Source organism: Phycodurus eques, chromosome 8 (assembly GCF_024500275.1).
Source record: "Phycodurus eques isolate BA_2022a chromosome 8, UOR_Pequ_1.1, whole genome shotgun sequence".
In the NCBI taxonomy this organism is placed as follows: domain Eukaryota; kingdom Metazoa; phylum Chordata; class Actinopteri; order Syngnathiformes; family Syngnathidae; genus Phycodurus; species Phycodurus eques.
In genome coordinates, this window is record NC_084532.1 from 22,265,596 (window position 1) to 22,283,677 (window position 18,082).

At 39.3% G+C, this 18,082-nt stretch overlaps 1 protein-coding gene across 2 annotated transcripts; it reads left to right on the forward strand.

Annotated features, from left to right (window-relative positions):
* The first annotated feature begins 3,862 nt into the window (after window positions 1-3,862).
* mef2b (myocyte enhancer factor 2b) lies at window positions 3,863-17,856 on the forward strand. 2 transcript variants are annotated; one of them, XM_061683055.1, is made up of 8 exons: window positions 3,863-3,948; window positions 9,638-9,707; window positions 10,009-10,212; window positions 10,300-10,428; window positions 12,836-12,995; window positions 14,267-14,503; window positions 14,583-14,694; window positions 15,652-17,856. In XM_061683055.1, the coding sequence occupies exons 2-8, from the start codon at window positions 9,654-9,656 to the stop codon at window positions 15,923-15,925; spliced, it is 1,170 nt and encodes a 389-aa protein (XP_061539039.1). In that variant the 5' UTR covers window positions 3,863-3,948; window positions 9,638-9,653; the 3' UTR covers window positions 15,926-17,856. The 2 variants fall into 2 exon arrangements, with proteins under 2 accessions (XP_061539039.1, XP_061539040.1); XM_061683056.1 differs by having other exon boundaries at window positions 10,300-10,362.
* Window positions 17,857-18,082: the final 226 nt, after the last annotated feature.

The window sequence follows — 18,082 nt, forward strand, 5'->3', positions numbered from 1 at the left end:
AAACTGCATTAGCCCTTCCAGTTGAAATGAATTTGACCTTCACTAAACCTTTGAATGCAGATGTCCAGCCGTTCACTGTTTTAGTACTTTTTGCACAACGTGCTGTTCTCTAACAAGGAGATGCATTGCGAAATTCACAACAGGTGTCATCTGCAAGTTGCAACCGAGCTACAGAAAGACTGGAAGAGTCACAGAAATGCATCGAAGTCGACATCCTTGGAAATGTATTGCTCAGTTCATGGATCATGTTAAAGTCAAAAGTAAGCAGAGCTGCAGTGTTAGCATGAATCAGGAACAAAGAAAAGAATGCAGGCCATTTCTGAAAGCTATGGCTTTGCCACATGCTCTAACTTGCCGAAAGCAGAAGTGAGAAGTTTCAGGAAAGTGACAGGAAGGCCTCTCGAGCACCTTCTATAACTCTTAAATGGCTTTTGCTTCAAGTATTTTTTTGAGGAGACGTATTGTGAAATTTTTCACACAATTTCAAACATTTCCCAGGTCTGTGACATGCTTCACACTCTTTCTTGTCTTGCTGAAAACTGTTCGTTTTGAGGGCCGGTCATCTTGGCGTGAGCACTTGGCGGCGAATGCATGTTAAACAAAGGGCTAGATCTCGTGGGTGTCGCTTACAGACACTTTCGGAAATGGATGGAAACCAAGAAATTAACTTGGTTGTTTAATTTCACACTTTTTTTTTTTTTTTGTCTAGTTCGGTTAGTAGGTCAATACAAAAGTAAGATTATATAATCCCTTTTTAAACTGCCACTGTGGTTTCTTTGTATTCTGTTGGATATTTATTGAGAATTGCAGTCGTTTAGTAGAAGACAACAAAGTTTTTAAAGGGACGTGACAAAAATAAAAGGGGAGAGAGAGAGTGAAAAGGTAACTAAATAATATAGAAAAAAGAAGACAACAAAAGACAAAGCACTAGCTGTAAACAAGATGCTGAAAGTAAAGCATTATATAACTAGTACAATGACATATTGGATTCAAGTGCTGTATGGTCATAATTGCTATGATAAGGGGGGTGATCCGGAGAGCAGCCACGGGCATGAGACGGGAGCCCCCACGCCAAGCAGCCATCCAGCCAGAGGGGCCCGACGCCAGGGGCACTGCCATGAGCATAGTTAGAACCCACTTCCCCACCTATTACTATAACTACAAGGTCCCCAACTGGCATTCATTGGCCGCAATTGCCTTTCACCGTCTCATTTTTAGTCATTAAAAAAAAGTGAAAATAACTTTCTTTTTCAACTCTAGCGTCAATATCAGCTTTACAGATGCCACCACAGTTCTGCTGGCAGTGGTGGTGAGGACATAGAATGTGACGCATGCTGTTTTTCCCTGTGGTAGCTCGCACAGTGTGTAGACTAAGGCACTAATGGCATAAACAAACACCTCCGTGAGGAACAAAAACGTCCCCCAGCACACTATGAGTTCAGCGCACAATTCCCCGGAGGTCATTTGTTGCTATCTATTGCATCAGCGGACACTTTTTGTCTTTTTTTTTTTTTTGGGGGGGAGCTAGGTACTGCGTACATTTCTTATTTTTAGCGCATCGCATTGTGTCACGTCCTCAAAATAGTCAATCTGTTTCCCTGCAAGTATAACCCCAATTCCAATGAAGTTGGGATGTTGTGTTAAACATATAAAAACAGATTACAATGATTTGCAAATCATGTTCAACCTTTATTTAATTGAATACACTACAAAGACAAGATATTTAATGTTATAACTGATCAAATTTGTTTTTAGCAAATAATCATTAACTTAGAATTTTATGGCTGCAACACGTTCCAAACAAGCTGGGACAGGGTCATGTTTACCACTGTGTTACATCACCTTTTCTTTTAACAACATTCAATAAACATTTGGGAACTGAGGACACTAATTGTTGAAGCTTTGTAGGTGGAATTCTTTCCCACTCTTGCTTGATGTACAGCTTCAGCTGTTCAACAGTCCGGGGTCTCCGTTGTCATATTTTACGCTTCATAATGCGCCACACATTTTCAATGGGAGACAAGTCTGGACTGCAGGCAGGCCAGTCTCGTATCCGCACTCTTTTACTACGAAGCCACGCTGTTGTAACGTGCAGAATGTGGTTTGGCATTGTCTTGCTGAAACAAGCAGGGCGTCCATGAAAAGGACGTTGCTTGGATGGCAGCATATGTTTCTTCAAAACCTGTATGTACCTTTCATCATTACTGGTGCCTTCACAGATGTGTAAGTTACCCATGCCATTGGCACTAACACAGCCCCTTACCATCACAGATGCTGACTTTTGAACTTTGCGTCCATAACAGTCCGGATGGTTCTTTTCCCCTTTGGCCTGGAGGAGACGACGTCCACAATTTCCAAAAACAATTTGAAATGTGGACACACACAGAAAACCTTTCCACTTTGCATCAGTCCATCTTAGATGAGCTCGGGCCCAGAGAAGCCGGCAGCATTTCTGGGTGTTGTTGATAAATGGCTTTTGCTTTGCATAGTAGAGTTTTAAGTTGCACTTACGGATGTAGCGCGGAACTGTATTTACTGACATTGGTTTTCTGAAGTGTTCCTGAGCCCATGGGGTGATATCCTTTACACATTGATGTCGGTTTTTGATGCAGTGCCACCTGATGGATCAAAGGTCTTACATGCAGTGATTTCTCCAGATTCTCTGAACCTTTTGGTGATATTGTGGACCGTAGATGATGAAATCCCTGAATTCCTTGCAATTGTACGTTGAGGAACATTGTCCTTAAACTGTTCAACTATTTTCTCACACAATTGTTCACAAAGAGGTGAACCTCGCCCCATCTTTGCTTGTGAATGACTGAGCAGTTCAGGGAAGCTCCTTTTCTACCCAATCATGGCACCCACCTGTTCCCAATTAGCCTGTTCACCTGCGGGATGTTCCAAACAGGTGTTTGATGAGACTTCCTGAACTTTCTCAGTCTTTTTTGCCACCTGTCCCAGCTTTTTTGGAACATGTTGCAGCCAGAAAATTCAAAGTTAATGATTATTTGCTAAAAAACAATCAAGTTTATCAGTTTGAACATTAAATATCTTGTATTTTTAGTGTATTCAATTAAACATAGGTTGAACTGATTTGCAAATCATTGTATTCTGTTTTTTTAACATCAATTTCTGTTTAACACAATGTGCCACTTTCATTGGAATTGGGGTTGTAAATCAGTGAATATGTTTCCTGTTCACTTTTTGTTTTGTATTTTCTTTGTAATGGCTGTCACAGGCAATGGGTCAAATCCAAACGAAATACATGGCAGACCTCAATCTAATTAATGACGCAGTAGTTTCATGGTGACATCCTGTTTCAGTACCAGTTGAGAAGTTTGAGAGTTTCTTAAAATATACACATAAAATTGAACCCACCAAAGTGGCAAGTGGGAGTGGCAATGTTACCCGCCCCTGCGGAAATCCATCCGCATTTGGCTAGTTGGCAGGCGTTAATGTCAAGCCCTGGTGTGCATTAATAAATAAAAAATTATATAATTTGTATGTCACATTTTTACAAACAATTTGACCTTTTTTGATGACCTGGCTCATTTGACTGTTTTGAAAATCAAATGTAGTCCTCGAACACAAAACCTTTGTCCGCCCCTGATATACATTGATTGTGCTTTAAAAACATTTCCACATAGGAACGTGTTATTAACTGTAACAATATTCAGTGTGTTACTACTAGGTGGTCCATTGATGCAAAAATGTAGAAATTGAAGTCCATGTCTTGGATTGGCCTGTATGCATGGTGACAAGAAGAGGAAGAGGAGGAGGAGGAGGAGGAGGGCGGGTTGAGTCAGCCAGCTGTGTGAGGGCACCGCTCTCCTTCTACATCAGGTTGTAATCTCGATTGACACAGACACAAACTTCCTCCTCTGGATCGGACGTCTCCTGTGCGTTCATTGATGTGCAAGGGCCTTCAACAAGTGTGAGGATAGAGAGGTGAGATTGCTGCATATTTAATTTCTGTGTCCAAATAACTTGTTGTGTTGCTGTGCAAGAAGCCGAGTCTTTATTAATAAAAAAAGATGCTCAGCAACTCCAGGCTATTCTTAAACCGACGTCAGCAGTTCAACAGGGTAAATTGTGCGCGGAAATCTTTTTTTAAATCTTATTTGGAAGTATGGCGTCCACTCTTTGCTGTGGAAATTGCATCGTGCCCAGATGGATACACAGATAGATATATTCAGTTCTGTTGCTATGCTGACTCTATCAAAAATATCAAGGCAATTCAATTATCTCCTGTTAAAATTAGACAAATATTTCCTGCACATTACTGCACTTGGCGAAGGCCCCATTGTTGAACTGCTTGACCCCCCCCCCCCCCCCCCCCCCACGTGTAATGGTGAACAAATCCAGCAAATGTTTCTATCTTTACGACTGCCTTTATCGTGTTCACTCAAAGAGAGGTATTCATCAACAACACATTTATTATTGAGCTTGCCGTGTACAGCGATGTAGAAATGCATCGCGACTGCAAACTCCAACCACAATAACAAACACCTTCTTTATTATTTATGTAAAGTTCAATGTAGACGTACCTAATAAAGTGTCTGAGCATAAGCGCCTTTAATTGTCCTCACTTAGAATTTGATCATCGGACAATTTGACAGCATTTACTACTGAAATTGAAGGAATTTTCAAAGTCGGAAACTTTACCCAGAGACTAATAATAATTATATATATATATATATATATATATATATATATCCTGCGATTGGGTGGCGGCCGGTTCAGGGTCTACCCCGCCTCCCGCCCGAAGATAGCTGGGATAGGCTCCAGCAGCCCGCGACCCTAGTGAGGATAAGCGGTAAAGAAAATGGATGGATTATATAAATTTTTATATTTGTTATATTTTGTATTGTAATATTATTAGCAAGTTATAAATAATAATCCATAAAAAAAGAAATACTTCTATGGAAGGCCTATCAAGGGACCCAAGGATGCTAAATAATATATGGAAATTTGAAGGAACGAGCAGGAATAAACTTGATTTCTAAAAATAATAATAATTTAGCTTTGTCTTTACCGATAACTGAAACATTGACTGGCGTCGGGTGGAAGCCTTGCATCTCCAAAACCCCTAAAAAAAACAAGCAAACAAAAGCCATTAACATTGCATCATCAAAGAGCAATCAATTTGTAACACTTTATATTAGTTAATAATTTGTATAAATAACATATCTACATGGGGACTGACCAATAGTATGGATTTGTGAAAAACATTACATTTACCAAATTTGGACAGGTTTGGGCCAAACACCCGTGATATACAGCATATCATTTATGTGTATATACTCAGTGGATGTAAAAAGTCTACCCACATGAGACACCCTCATCTTTTTTGCAAAGACGGGTGGGCAAATATTGGCACGTAAAAGACGTGGCACACTGATCGACTCCCACTTAAAAAGACTGAGTGCTGTAATATAGTATTACACAGTATTAGTTTGAGGGTGTGTACAGTTATGCAACCAGGTTATTTGACATTTCTTACTTTTCCCCTTAACAGATTTTTTTTTTTAATTGAGTTGTACATGTTGTAGGAGACAATGGTGGAAAAGGTTTTGGAATGATTTACTGCATCTTGGTTTCATTTTTTTTTTTTTTATATACCGCAGTTGAACAGGAGTGTGGAGACTTTGTATCCACTATAAAGATTTACGAACAGAAAATCTTATAAAAGCACAAATCTTTTGGCATGTGCCATATAGCTCATCACATTCTGTTGTTTATATGTACACACAATTAAATTAATAAGCTATTAAGCAGATTTACAAATAAAATCATTAAAATCAAATAATAAAATAAGCATGTTCAAAAACATGATAAGTGAGTCATAAATTCTGGCACACTATTTACAGTATATATAGTACAGGAACATATAAATACTGTATATAGATGTGTACATTAAAACAGTTTGTCGAATAAAAGTTTGATACCCTAAAAATAAATCAATTATGACAACAAAAAGAAAAAAACATAAGTGCAGTACATGTGTTTAAAATAGTAGTTTGTGTACATGTCTGCTTACAGCAGCTCAAAACAATATGGTCATTTTTACTGTATGTAAAATAATATAAATTCATATCTATTACTGTTCATTTATTCCCATGTCCTACCTGTCCAACTAAGTTTTTCTAAATCATTTATTATGCTTCATTGAATTTGCCAGAAATATTCCGCCCGTACCCAACTCTACTGATAACCTACTCTATAAAACAAAAAGAATCTCTCACTCAGAAGCCCTTGTTGCCTCCCCCATTCACGTATACAACTTCCGGCCGAAGCAATAACATGCCTTGAGGCGCAAGAGGGAACCCACAAATTGGGACATGGATTGTGTTCTACTTCATAGTTTACAAGTAACTCTGCGGGTAACGTTTGAATTAAATTAGTTATAACAAACAAAGTAAAACTGATCAACCTTTGAAGACGCCTGGCAGCCACATCATGAAGGGAGAACAGGACACAATTTGTTGGCAAGCTTCTCTGGTCATTTCCACACTAGTCATTAGCCATTATGCTACAGTATTTACAGTGCGTTAGCATCTGTGTGATAACAATTTTATTTGTGTGTACATGTGATGTATAATTTATTGTATTGCTCAAATTATGCCAGTTCTATGGTGTTCATCTCATTTTTTCTCTTTTGGTATTACTGGGACCCTTCTGTGGTGTTATCACAACAACAACAAAAGGCCAAAGATAAAACACTTGTGGAATTAGGACTAGTGATTCTCAAATTCTCACTTGTAACTTTAGTGGTACCCAAAAGAGTCATCGCCTCAGTACAGTTCGATTGTATTTAACTTTTAAATTCAATACATTTGCATCTAAACTTTAAGAATGTTTTGTTTTAATTATGTATTATAGGTAGATTTGTTTTTTTTCTTGAACTTTTGAGCAATAAGTTTTAATTGCGTTATTATTTAAGTGCAGTATATTATATTCCTATATTTATGCACTGTTAATGTGCGAGCTGCATAACTTCGCAATGGCTTACAACATTATTACCAGTGTCGTTTTTTGTTTTTTTATGAAAACTCAGGCCTACTATGCAAGTACATGGTGGGAAAAGTTCGAGAACCACGGTTTTCGATGTTCCAGTGAAGTCTGACTGTTAACTGATTTTCCAGAATAACTCTATATTGTTCAACTTCTTTTAATATGGATTATATGAATACATAGATTTTTAAACTTGATGCATTGACGTTAGTTAAATTACTCCCAAATGACTTCCTCCCTGACCATCGATAAGACTTGATATGAATATGCGTATCTTGGCCCTTTATAAGGTAATGTGGTGGGCATTTCCTCCCCAAATGCCCAAGATGCCTGTGTCCGCGGCACACTTCAGGGGTCGTGGGAAACGCTACTGCCATATCCGCTAAGGCATCATCAGTATGGGGGACATGCCTCTAAATATAGAAATACATGTGCATTATTGAGGGGGGAAAAACCAGTGGAAACTCCTCTGGACTAGACGGACAGTTCAGGAGTTCAGAAGAGTGGTACTCGTTGGAGTGCAGACATCCGTCAAGGTGTAAGAATCTGAGTTTGGATCAGCAATAAACTTTCAAAGATTAACACACCCTGCTTTTGCTTTATTTATTTTTTATGGCTTTATCCTTCACTAATATAACACTATATACTAGTATATCATATAAATATAGATTGTATCCCTGCTATATCATGGTTCATCATTCACACCCCCACTATTTTGAAAATCTTTCTTCAGCAATCATTTTTCATGAGTTTACTTACTTTAATGCCCTCGCATGTGGGAAAGGAGAGCCACGTGTAACAATACATTAAACAATCAAAATGCGACTACGCACATGGAAAATATATTATTTCCTTGGTGGAGATTCCAAAAAGCATGCCAAGAGGACAGTTCTCGGCGGATGTAGCTAAACTTATCAAATCTAGCGTCTTCTTTTGGCGCCAAACTAGTTGAGACTGAATCAACAGCACTTTCATCGTTCCACCTCAGTTGTTTCAGTTCATCGACAATCCATCCCAGAGTTCTTCAAATGGACTTTTGTGTACGATCCCCATCTACTTTCATCCATTTCTACACGCATTATACGCTTCATCGTACAGTAATCTCACGTTTATTGCGGCGGTTAAGTTTCGGACCACCACTGCAATAGGTGAAATCCACGAAGTAGCGACCACATCTTTTTAAAAATTATTTATACATATTTTCAATCTGTATGATCTTTCCCTGCTTATTAATCTTTCCCTATTAACCTCTACCATACGCTTATAAACACTTTCTATACTCTTTAACACCTGTAAAATATACAGTAATGCACAGTAGTACTGTACACCATTTATATTTTATTTCTTGTAATATGTATTTTAATGAATATTTCTTGAGGTTTTTTTTTTTTTTTTTTTTTTTTTTTTTAGATAGGAAGCATTTATTTTACCACAAAATCCACTAAAAATCCACCCGATATAGCAAATTATGCAAAATATGATCAAGGGTGGGGGGGAATCCGCAATGCAGGGAATTTGCAATAGTTGAGCAGGGATATAGTGACGGAGCACTCTATATGGATTTCTGATGGGAAAACAATGTTAATTCAGTGAAAGCGTCTCAAGTCCCCTTGGAAAGAGCATGGTATATTTTTACCCCCATGAGGCGATGCGGTCTAAAGTTAGCGTGGCCCCTGAAGTCCACACAGTCTGACACCCACGCCGTCTGGCTTACCGGGCCGGCAGCAGTGCCCCACCGCAGTACTCGTCCCCAAGAGATCCGTTTAAAAATATTGAACAGATGACTTTTTTTTTTAAAAGGTCGTCTGGCCAATAGCAAGAAGCTAACAGTTGAAGGAAAAATGTGTGTTTGGGAAGGCAAGTTGTGAACCTGTACGAGCCACCCACTCTTCTCTCATGCATGGGCTTAAGAAGCCCTGATGAGAACTGAAGAGGGGCAGGATGCGTGATGACATGGACGGATTGTGGCGTGGACATTGACGTCCATTAGTCCAAGTCACAGCCATTTTTTTTTTTTTTTCGTTGGCTAGAAAACCTCAGCAGAGATGTAGGACTTGCCACCATGCAGACATCTGCAGACTTGTACTTCTGATGTCTTTTGTTTAAGGCTGGGCGAGAACAAGACATCAGACATAGTTGACAACAAACAGAATAGACAACAAAAAAATAATCAGTGATTCCTTCGCAAGTAAACATTTTAATTCTCTTTACAGCAGAATATTTTTGTTTTTTCCAACGGTCAAATGTTTGCTGGGTCACTTGCCGCTGGGCAGAGTTATGTGTGTGTGTTATTTATATATGTACTCAGTATCAGCACATATTTAAAATCAAAGGGTTGGACTCGGACGCAAAAAAAAGTGATCGCGACATCCCTAATAAACGTCTTAGAAAAAGAGTGGGACAAATGAAACTTCACTTTTTAAATTGAAGAAAAAAAGATATCTTTTGGGCCAATGCTTGTCGTCGCAAGTGCTATTACAATTACTGAAAATGAAATTTCGACCCCCCCCCCAAAAATCTGTGGCAACTATTTGAATCGACATGTAACACAACCTTTTATTTTTTAAACCCACTTTGCTTTTTGTATTCTGCTCCTCTCACATGCGAATATGTTTTCATATAGGTGAACCACAGGAGCGATGGGAAGAAAGAAAATACAAATTTCTCGCATTCTGGACCAGAGAAACCGACAGGTGAGCCGATCACAAATGATTTATTTATACGTTGACTCCAGCAGTGGTTCCCAACCACTTTAGTGTGATGTGAGAGTCACCAGGCAAGCCGTGCAAAATTGGCCCGAAAATTATTTATTCACGACAAATATTGTATATTCGTTCGTCTATCTATGCCATTGATGTATAGTGAGAGGCAGAACAATTAAATGCACTTCCACTTGATGGCAGAAGGTACACTTCAGTTGTGTATTAACTTTTTGGACATTTTTGTCTGGTAGTGTGCCGTGAGATTGAAGAAATATATATATTTGCATCGCAGGTGACCTTCACCAAGCGCAAGTTCGGCCTGATGAAAAAGGCGTACGAGCTGAGCGTGCTGTGCGACTGCGAGATCGCCCTCATCATCTTCAACAGCACCGACCGCCTCTTCCAGTACGCCAGCACCGACATGGACAAAGTGCTGCTCAAGTACACAGAGTACAGCGAGCCACACGAGAGCCGCACCAACACCGACATACTGGAGGTATGGGAATTTCACCAACTTTAGATCAATTTTGTTGATTATATTTTTTTTTCTCCCCCTCTGTTCTTATTTTGTATTTGGTGTCAGACTCTGAGGAGGAAAGGCCTCGATCTGGATGCCTCGGAGCTCGAAGGCGAGGAGAGCATGCAGGTGACCGGCCACAAATATCAATATGGCGACAGCGTGGACCTGTCTGCGGGTCGCCAGCGCCTTTATGTCAGTACGCACACACACGCGCGCACACACGCGCACACACACAGTCGGTGGTGGGAAGTAACGAAATACATATACTTTTTCCGGGTATCTGTACATCTGTTTTTTTTTCCTTTTCACTTTTACTGCCTACATTTGAGAACAGATATATGTACTTTTTACTCCTTACTTTATCAAACAAATATGTTGTTTTAATAGTATAAACACCGGAGCCTTCTCAGGACAGGCGTTCTGAAAGTTAATAAACGAGGAAAACTAGTTTGAGTCCAGAAAAGGTTTTTAAACAACCATCAAACTGTCATCAATACACAAACTTTGTTTTGGCGGAGGTATTAATGTTCTTTGACACTGTTTAGCTTCATAAGTAACCCAAATATTCAATACAATTACCATGATCATACCTCCCTATTCTTGTTCCTCTCTTCACAAATTCACTGAATTTGGTTTGTGCATCCTCAGCTCATTGCTGAAAAACTCATCTGTTTGTGTTTTTTGTGCTCTTGCTATGACACTCCATGCCAAAGCCCTGGCTAATAGGAATGTAATAGTTGGTGTCAAGGAAGTATGTTGATATGCAGAGGTGGGTAGTAACGCGCTACATTTACTCTGTTACATTTATTCAAGTAAGATTTTGGATACATTGTACTTGTCAGAGTAGTTTGAATGCACCATATGTTTTACTTTAACTTGAGTATTTATGTTAAGAATCAATACAATGATCAACATGCCACCCGCTACTTTTATTTATCCATGATTGCGTACGCGATCCATTTTTAGACTTCATTTTCGACTTCCACATAGGGCGCCATTTCGCCAATTCAACGTGATCACTAGATGATCGTTTGACTCCAATTTACCAATCGGACAGCACAAGGCAGTCACATGATCGCACACAAAGCCTTCACGGGCCAATCAAAATGACTCATTTTAGGAAAAAAAAACAGCCAGTGTTTACAGACTCCGAAAAACAAGAGCTTCATGATGCATTGTAGTTTTGCGTCTGCCCAAATGTGGATATTTCAGCCCACTTCTAACTTGAGAAAACACCTTGCAGTAAGTTGCAGAGGTTCTGTTGTAGTTTTGGCAGTGCGTCTGGCAACATTAGCCCTATTTTATGGTTATAAGTCAATGTAAAACATGTTTTGGGTACATTCTGTTCTCTCGCTCACTCTCTCTCTCTCTCTCCCTCTCTCATGCACGCACGCACGCACACACACACACACACAATATCATAAGTCTGTTCAGCAAACAGCTTCTTCATTCAATCATTTAAGTGACTAGAGTAAATAATGTTTCTGTAGGGCCCAATGCATGTGTTGTTGGTTTATGGGTCAGGTAGGCGCTACCGATCAATGCAAACTAGAACTAGCAGACATTCCATCAGCTTCTTCCCTCTTGCGATCAACTTCTTAAACACCTAACCTACAATTCCATTACAACATGCTGGCAATTTTTTGACTTGAGTTCGTTGTCACATTTCTGTGGGGCTAATTATACATTACTGGTGCACTCGCTGTAGTTGTCTCGCCACGCTGTACTATTTGCATATCTGTTGTTGACCAATACTGGCCACTCATGCCAGAGTAGCATCTGCTCCATTTGCACATTGATTGAGGAGTATCTGCAACATTTGCACAATCAACATCGTCCCAGATTATCGCACGACTCGTCACTTTAAACTGCATACACCCTTTGCACCGGACTATTGCAATATTAGTCATTCGAACTGCTGTAAGTGCTAGAGGACTCTGCATCCTTTGCGCAATTGTCCAAAAAAAAAAGAGGAGATTCGTTTAGCCTGGGTTGTGTGTGCAAGTTATGGAGCGTCTTCACCATATGTGCATGTACAGTGGAACCTCGATTTAACGGACTAATAGGGCGAAGTGGTCGTCTGTTAAATCCAATTGTCTGTTAAATTGTAACACTATTTTTGTGGCCTAAAGGTTATGTACTTTTTTTCCTGGCTTAAAAACACCCAGTACAGTACTGAAGTGTTGTGTATAAATGTGATAGAGCTTGAAAATGTTTGAAAAGTGTTAAAGTTTATCCAAATTTACCTCGCTGGTGCATTGGAGGGATGATTTTGAGTTCCAACTGGAAACTATTTTCCGTCAGTTAAATCCGTAGTCTGTTAAATCAGAATCCGTTAAATCAAGCTTTCACTTTACACGTGGACTTCTGGTGCATTTCTGGAAAATAAAATCAACTATAAGCCATTTATATTTTAGGCTAATGTTGTAAAATTAGATTTAAATTATATTGAAGTGTTTTAGGATCATAGTTTGTTGTATATTCACTGTTTAAACTATTACTATTTGGAAGGGCTCGGTCCCTTTCCCTCCAAAATAGAGGCAGGTTACGGTTTCTAACAAAGTCACCAGTGAGTGTGTATGATCATGTCTCTCACCAGGCTCCGCCCCTGCGCTCCCCGGAAGCCCAGTTCCTGGTGTCGGAGAGCAGCTTCCCTGTCTCATCCGGACCCGGCCTGGTCCCCCACAGACCCCCGGCCTTTAAATGTGCCAGCCCGGCTCCACCAGCAGCTCACGCCTCCTTCATGCCTCCACACTCAGGTATAGAAGAAACATTCACATGCATCCATTCTAATCAAGATTTGTATGAAGTCTGCTGTGAGGTTGGCAATACAGTATATCCACACACAAGTTGTTCCAATATTCTTGAACTAGTGTGCACGCAGCTGTCTGTCCCCTCACAGGAAGTGTGCGGTGCCTGTGTGTGTGTTGGGGTGTATTTTTCGAAACTTGACTTTTTCACCGCTGTAGCCATCTTTGGTTTCTGTCTCCAGTTGTTGTCACACCTGCCAGTCGTTGTGATGTCATCAAAAGTAACTCCACTGTGACTGTACGGATTCCCGATCATCATCTATTTTTTACCCCCTTCACTTACAGCAGGGGTGTCCAAACCATTTCCTTCCAGGATACAAGGGCCACTTTGAAAATCTTCGACTTTACGTTACTAAACACGCTAAAATCAATCAAGCAAGCAATTATATTTTGTTTGTATTATACTTATTGTAAAAACCTGATACATAACATTTCTGTTAAACTTGATAAGGCCGATAGTTTAGGATTTATCAAGATTTTTGGGATGGCCCGCGCCCCTCTATCCTACTAAAATAGATTTGGCCCCGCACTGAACAACAGATGAATCCCATCTCCCATCCTTGAACATCATTAATGTGACGTGCTCACAAATCGGCCCTTGAATTGGAGCAAAGTGCAGGAAATGTAAATGTGAATGTAATTTTTAGGATATGCTGTGGGCCGCAGAAAATTGGACCGCAGGTCGCAAACGGCCTTCGGGCCACATTTTGGATCCCTGACTTAAAGCAATGGATATTTAAACACAAATAGGAATCAACACATGTAGACAGACAATATAACAATACTCACAAGCATGTATTCTTTATTCTTTGCGAAAAACGACTAATATTACAGCAGCCTACTGAATCACAATTGTTGTGAAACTTTCTTTTTCTCAGAAAAAAAAATGTTTTTATAAAGTATTTTTTCTAATTTGTTTTTTAGGAAAAGGCTGAAACAAATTGTGTGTAAGTGTTTTGAGTTATGAGTGTGGTCATGGAACTAATTAAACTCATAAGTCAAGGTACCACTGTATAACACATCTTACAGTCTTTCGGCACTTTCTTGTGTCAAAGCTATCCATCCTAAATATTTACTTTAATTCAAATTTTTTGTACTTTTTTTTTTTTTTATATACAATATTGTGTTACTTTCCACACAGTCAGGAAAAGGTGCAAGAGAAAGAAGAAGTGTGAAGGTATCACAGTTGCTCACATCATCTTTTTCACTTCCCTACGCAGGTATCGGCTACTCCGTCTTCTCCCACGTGAGCCGAGGGCTCGACCCCAAGACCCCGCCTCCAGCATCCCCTCTGACCCTACCGGGAGACGGAGCCAACCAGGGCTCAGGAGCCGGCCCGAATCCCGCCGTGAGCAGGGGTGTCTTGTACCAGACGGGCCTGCATGGCGCCATGGGCAAGGCTGGGCTGCTGGGCCACACTCTGGCTGGTTACAGCCTCACCTCCCCTGGAGCTTCTGGTACCTGATACTTTGTTTACCACTCTTATTATTTCATTATGTTTAACTTGGATATTTTTTTGTATTTGTCTTTGTCAAGAGTACAGCCAACCAGGTTTCCATCACTCTGTGAGTCTGCAGCGAGGCGCAGTGAATTCCTGGTACTCAATGCAGCCTGCACACCAACTCCACGGGCCTCACATAAATCAAGGGTAAGGATGTCATAATGTATTACAGTAGAGGTACATTCACTACGCAGTCACAGACTCTAATAAATGCAAGCGTCGGCTTTATAAAAATAATAATGGGCAGCTTGAGACGGTATTAACTTAACATGTTTATTATTGGGGTTGGTGTAAACATGCACTGCATTATACTGAGAGCTTCGGCTAATATTTTGCTCCCCTTCGCTAGCTGGATGATAGGCAAAATGTTGGATGCATCTTTTATTTTAAATATTGTTGATACAGGAAACGATTTAAATATTCAAAAATACCTAAGAAATATGTAATTAAATATTGCAACAATAGTCTAAAAAAATTGCCACTAATATATTTTACATATCACCACACATACACACGTATATATATATATAAAACCATGACAAACTGCAGAAATGTCAGACATTCTGGATGTTAGCTTGAGTGTAACGAAAATGTGTATGTCTCTGTAGGAGTAAAAGGGTAAAATGATAGAGAAGCATGTTTTTTTTTTTTTATTATTTTTTGTCTTTTGGCATACATCACAGTACTAAATCCATTTTATTAATGTGAACCGAGTCTAGATTTATAGACAAGGGGTATGACTGGATAATTTTTTAAATATATTTTTTGCTTCTTCCGACTCCCTTTGAACATGTAAACTGTACTGAAGAAAGACATCTATTGATGTTCTTTTCCTTTTTAAACGTTTGTATTATGAATGGCTGCTGTGTGTGTGTATATTTTTTAAAAATGTATTCAGTAGATTTAATTATAAATATGTATTATGTAAACACTCAGTTATGATAATACGTTAGGTGTGCGTTTATTACATTATATAAACATTTATTGTATACACAATCACAATAATAAAACACATTCAGTTTTTTTTTTTTTTTTTTTTATTTCAAGCTAAATTTATTTTGCGTGTTGAAAGAACAAGAGTAACCCCTGTGCTGTTATTCCCAGGATGTCCACCGGGGTGTGCCCTTTCCCCTCTACCTTGACGCATGCGCCCTGCCTCGGCGTGCACGTCAAATCCGAACGCAGCTCTCCTGAGCAGCACATGGCCTCTCCCACCTCCTCCCCCGTACTCTGCCTCGGGCGGGACCAGTCGCCCGCCAGCAGGCCCGGCTCGACCCGCCACAGCCCCCCGGGACCCGGCTCCGAGTCTTACGTGCACGACCGAGAGGATGGCGGGATGCCCGAGCAGTCGAACGCGTGTGAGGGATGGCAGAGATAGCTACGCACTCAGTGGACGCTTCGTTAGCTACACGCGCACAATCTCATGACATTCAAAACAAGAACCGGATCGAAAACTAAAGCAACTGTAACTCGAAGCGCATGGTAGGAGATGACGGCAATGTGTCCAACAGAGAACATGCAGAATTCTGTCAATGACATTCTTAAAATTAGATTTACAAAAATACACATGGAAATTAAATAAATACAACTAATGTCATGAACGGAACAGAGGATAGGACCCACAAATGCACGACTCCAAAACAAATGGACAGTTTCAAAAAGAGAGGTTGAATATACGGGCAGAGGTCGGTACACAGGCAGGCAATACAAAAAAAGGGGCAACAGTATCCAAAAAGGCGAGGTCGAGAATCGGAACAGGGTCTAGTCTTACTGTGAGTCTGTGACGTGGAAACAAGGGATGCTGGAACGCGACGAACTGGCGACTAGAAAGTATGAGACACGAGGTTAAATGCAAGGGGTAATCAGGGTGAACGAGGCACAGGTGGTGAAGATGCTCTCAGGAGCAGATGTGTACGAGACGGGGGGCGGGGGGCGGGGGGACAAAAACCGGAACACACACCCATGACAAATACATTAGTGAAGACAATTTAAAGGGGATTTTAAAAAACAATTGACAGTTAAAATTAGGCATGGAAAGTTGATCATTATATTATTAAAAATTCATAAATGCAATTATGATTTTTGTGAATAATAATTAAATTGAAAAATAATAATTAAAAACAAAGATGTAAAACAAATTTGAATAAAAAGTTCAGTAACAAATTTCAAATATGAAACATAGGCATTATAAATAAATACAATTGAAATAAGAAATAGTAGAAATCCTAAAATAAAAATGACAAATTTAAAAATTATTACATTACAAGTGACCTAAATTAATAAATAAATACAATTAAAGGGGATTATTCAAAAAAAGTAAATTAAATAAATTACAAGTACCGTAATATTTTAAAATAAATACCTAAAAAATATCATACATGAATTGATATACAGGAAAGTCTTTTAAAAGTACATTTAATATAAAAAGTAAAAATAAAGAAATGAATAATTATAAATCCAGTTGAATGAGATATTACGAAAAGACAAGGGAAGAAATGAAAAATATATACAATAAGTACAATTGAAAGGGGATGTTTAAATGATTGTAGTAGTTAAAAAATAATAATTAGCAATAAAAACAAGAGGACTAAATTAATACATATAATTGAAAAGGAAATGAATGAAAGAATGGAAAAACATTTCAAATTGCAAAGTGATTTTAGTATGAAAGTGTCCATTTCATTTTAAAAAAACACCTTGGTTTTGTCATACAAGTGTCCAGAAAAGGCCCCTGAGACCGCTTCTTCTGTTTGACCCAGTTTTGTATCCGCTTTGTCCATATTTGGCTAAGACTCCCCCTTTTCTCTGATTGGTTGCCTCGGTGTAGAAGGCCCACTTGAGAGAGCATGTGTTTGTTATGTTGACAGCGCTGTCTCGGGAGCGGAAAGGGAAGGCAGAGATCTTCGCTAGCGTAAAGTCGAGTACTTCAAATGCCTCTCGGCAGAAAAACGTCTGGAACTCAGGAATACGTAGGCGATTTTAATTCATATTTCCCGTTGACTGAGGCACCACAGAGCCAATATTACATCCCAAATACTAGAAAAAGTTGGTTTGGCAAAATATGTCCCCTTTAAATTAATACCTCATTGAAATTATCCTTATTCTCTTCGTAAAAGGGCTCATTTCCTACGACACAACTCTTGTATTGGATGCCATTGGATTGCCCGTGTGTATCTAATGAATTGTCCCGTCTCCTCAGTCAGAGCTGGTCTCTGCTGGGTGATGGACACTTTTCTTGTTTTGTTTTTTTCCCCCTCACATCACTTGATTGTTCCCATTAAAAACACAGATTTTTTTCTTCTGCTTTGACGACTTGCTTTTGTTTGGCACGAGAGTGACTTCAAATGTTAACGGAAATTGCATTAATAAAATCCTCTAACTAAAAATCTATCCTTTTAAGTTATAACAAGGGTAACCAACATAACAAAAAACAAAAACTTGGAAACTCCACAACGGTGCAGTTTTCTTTTCTTTTTTGGTCAAGGAAGAAAATAAACAGAGCAATACAAATACATCACAGCATATCAATCCTTGT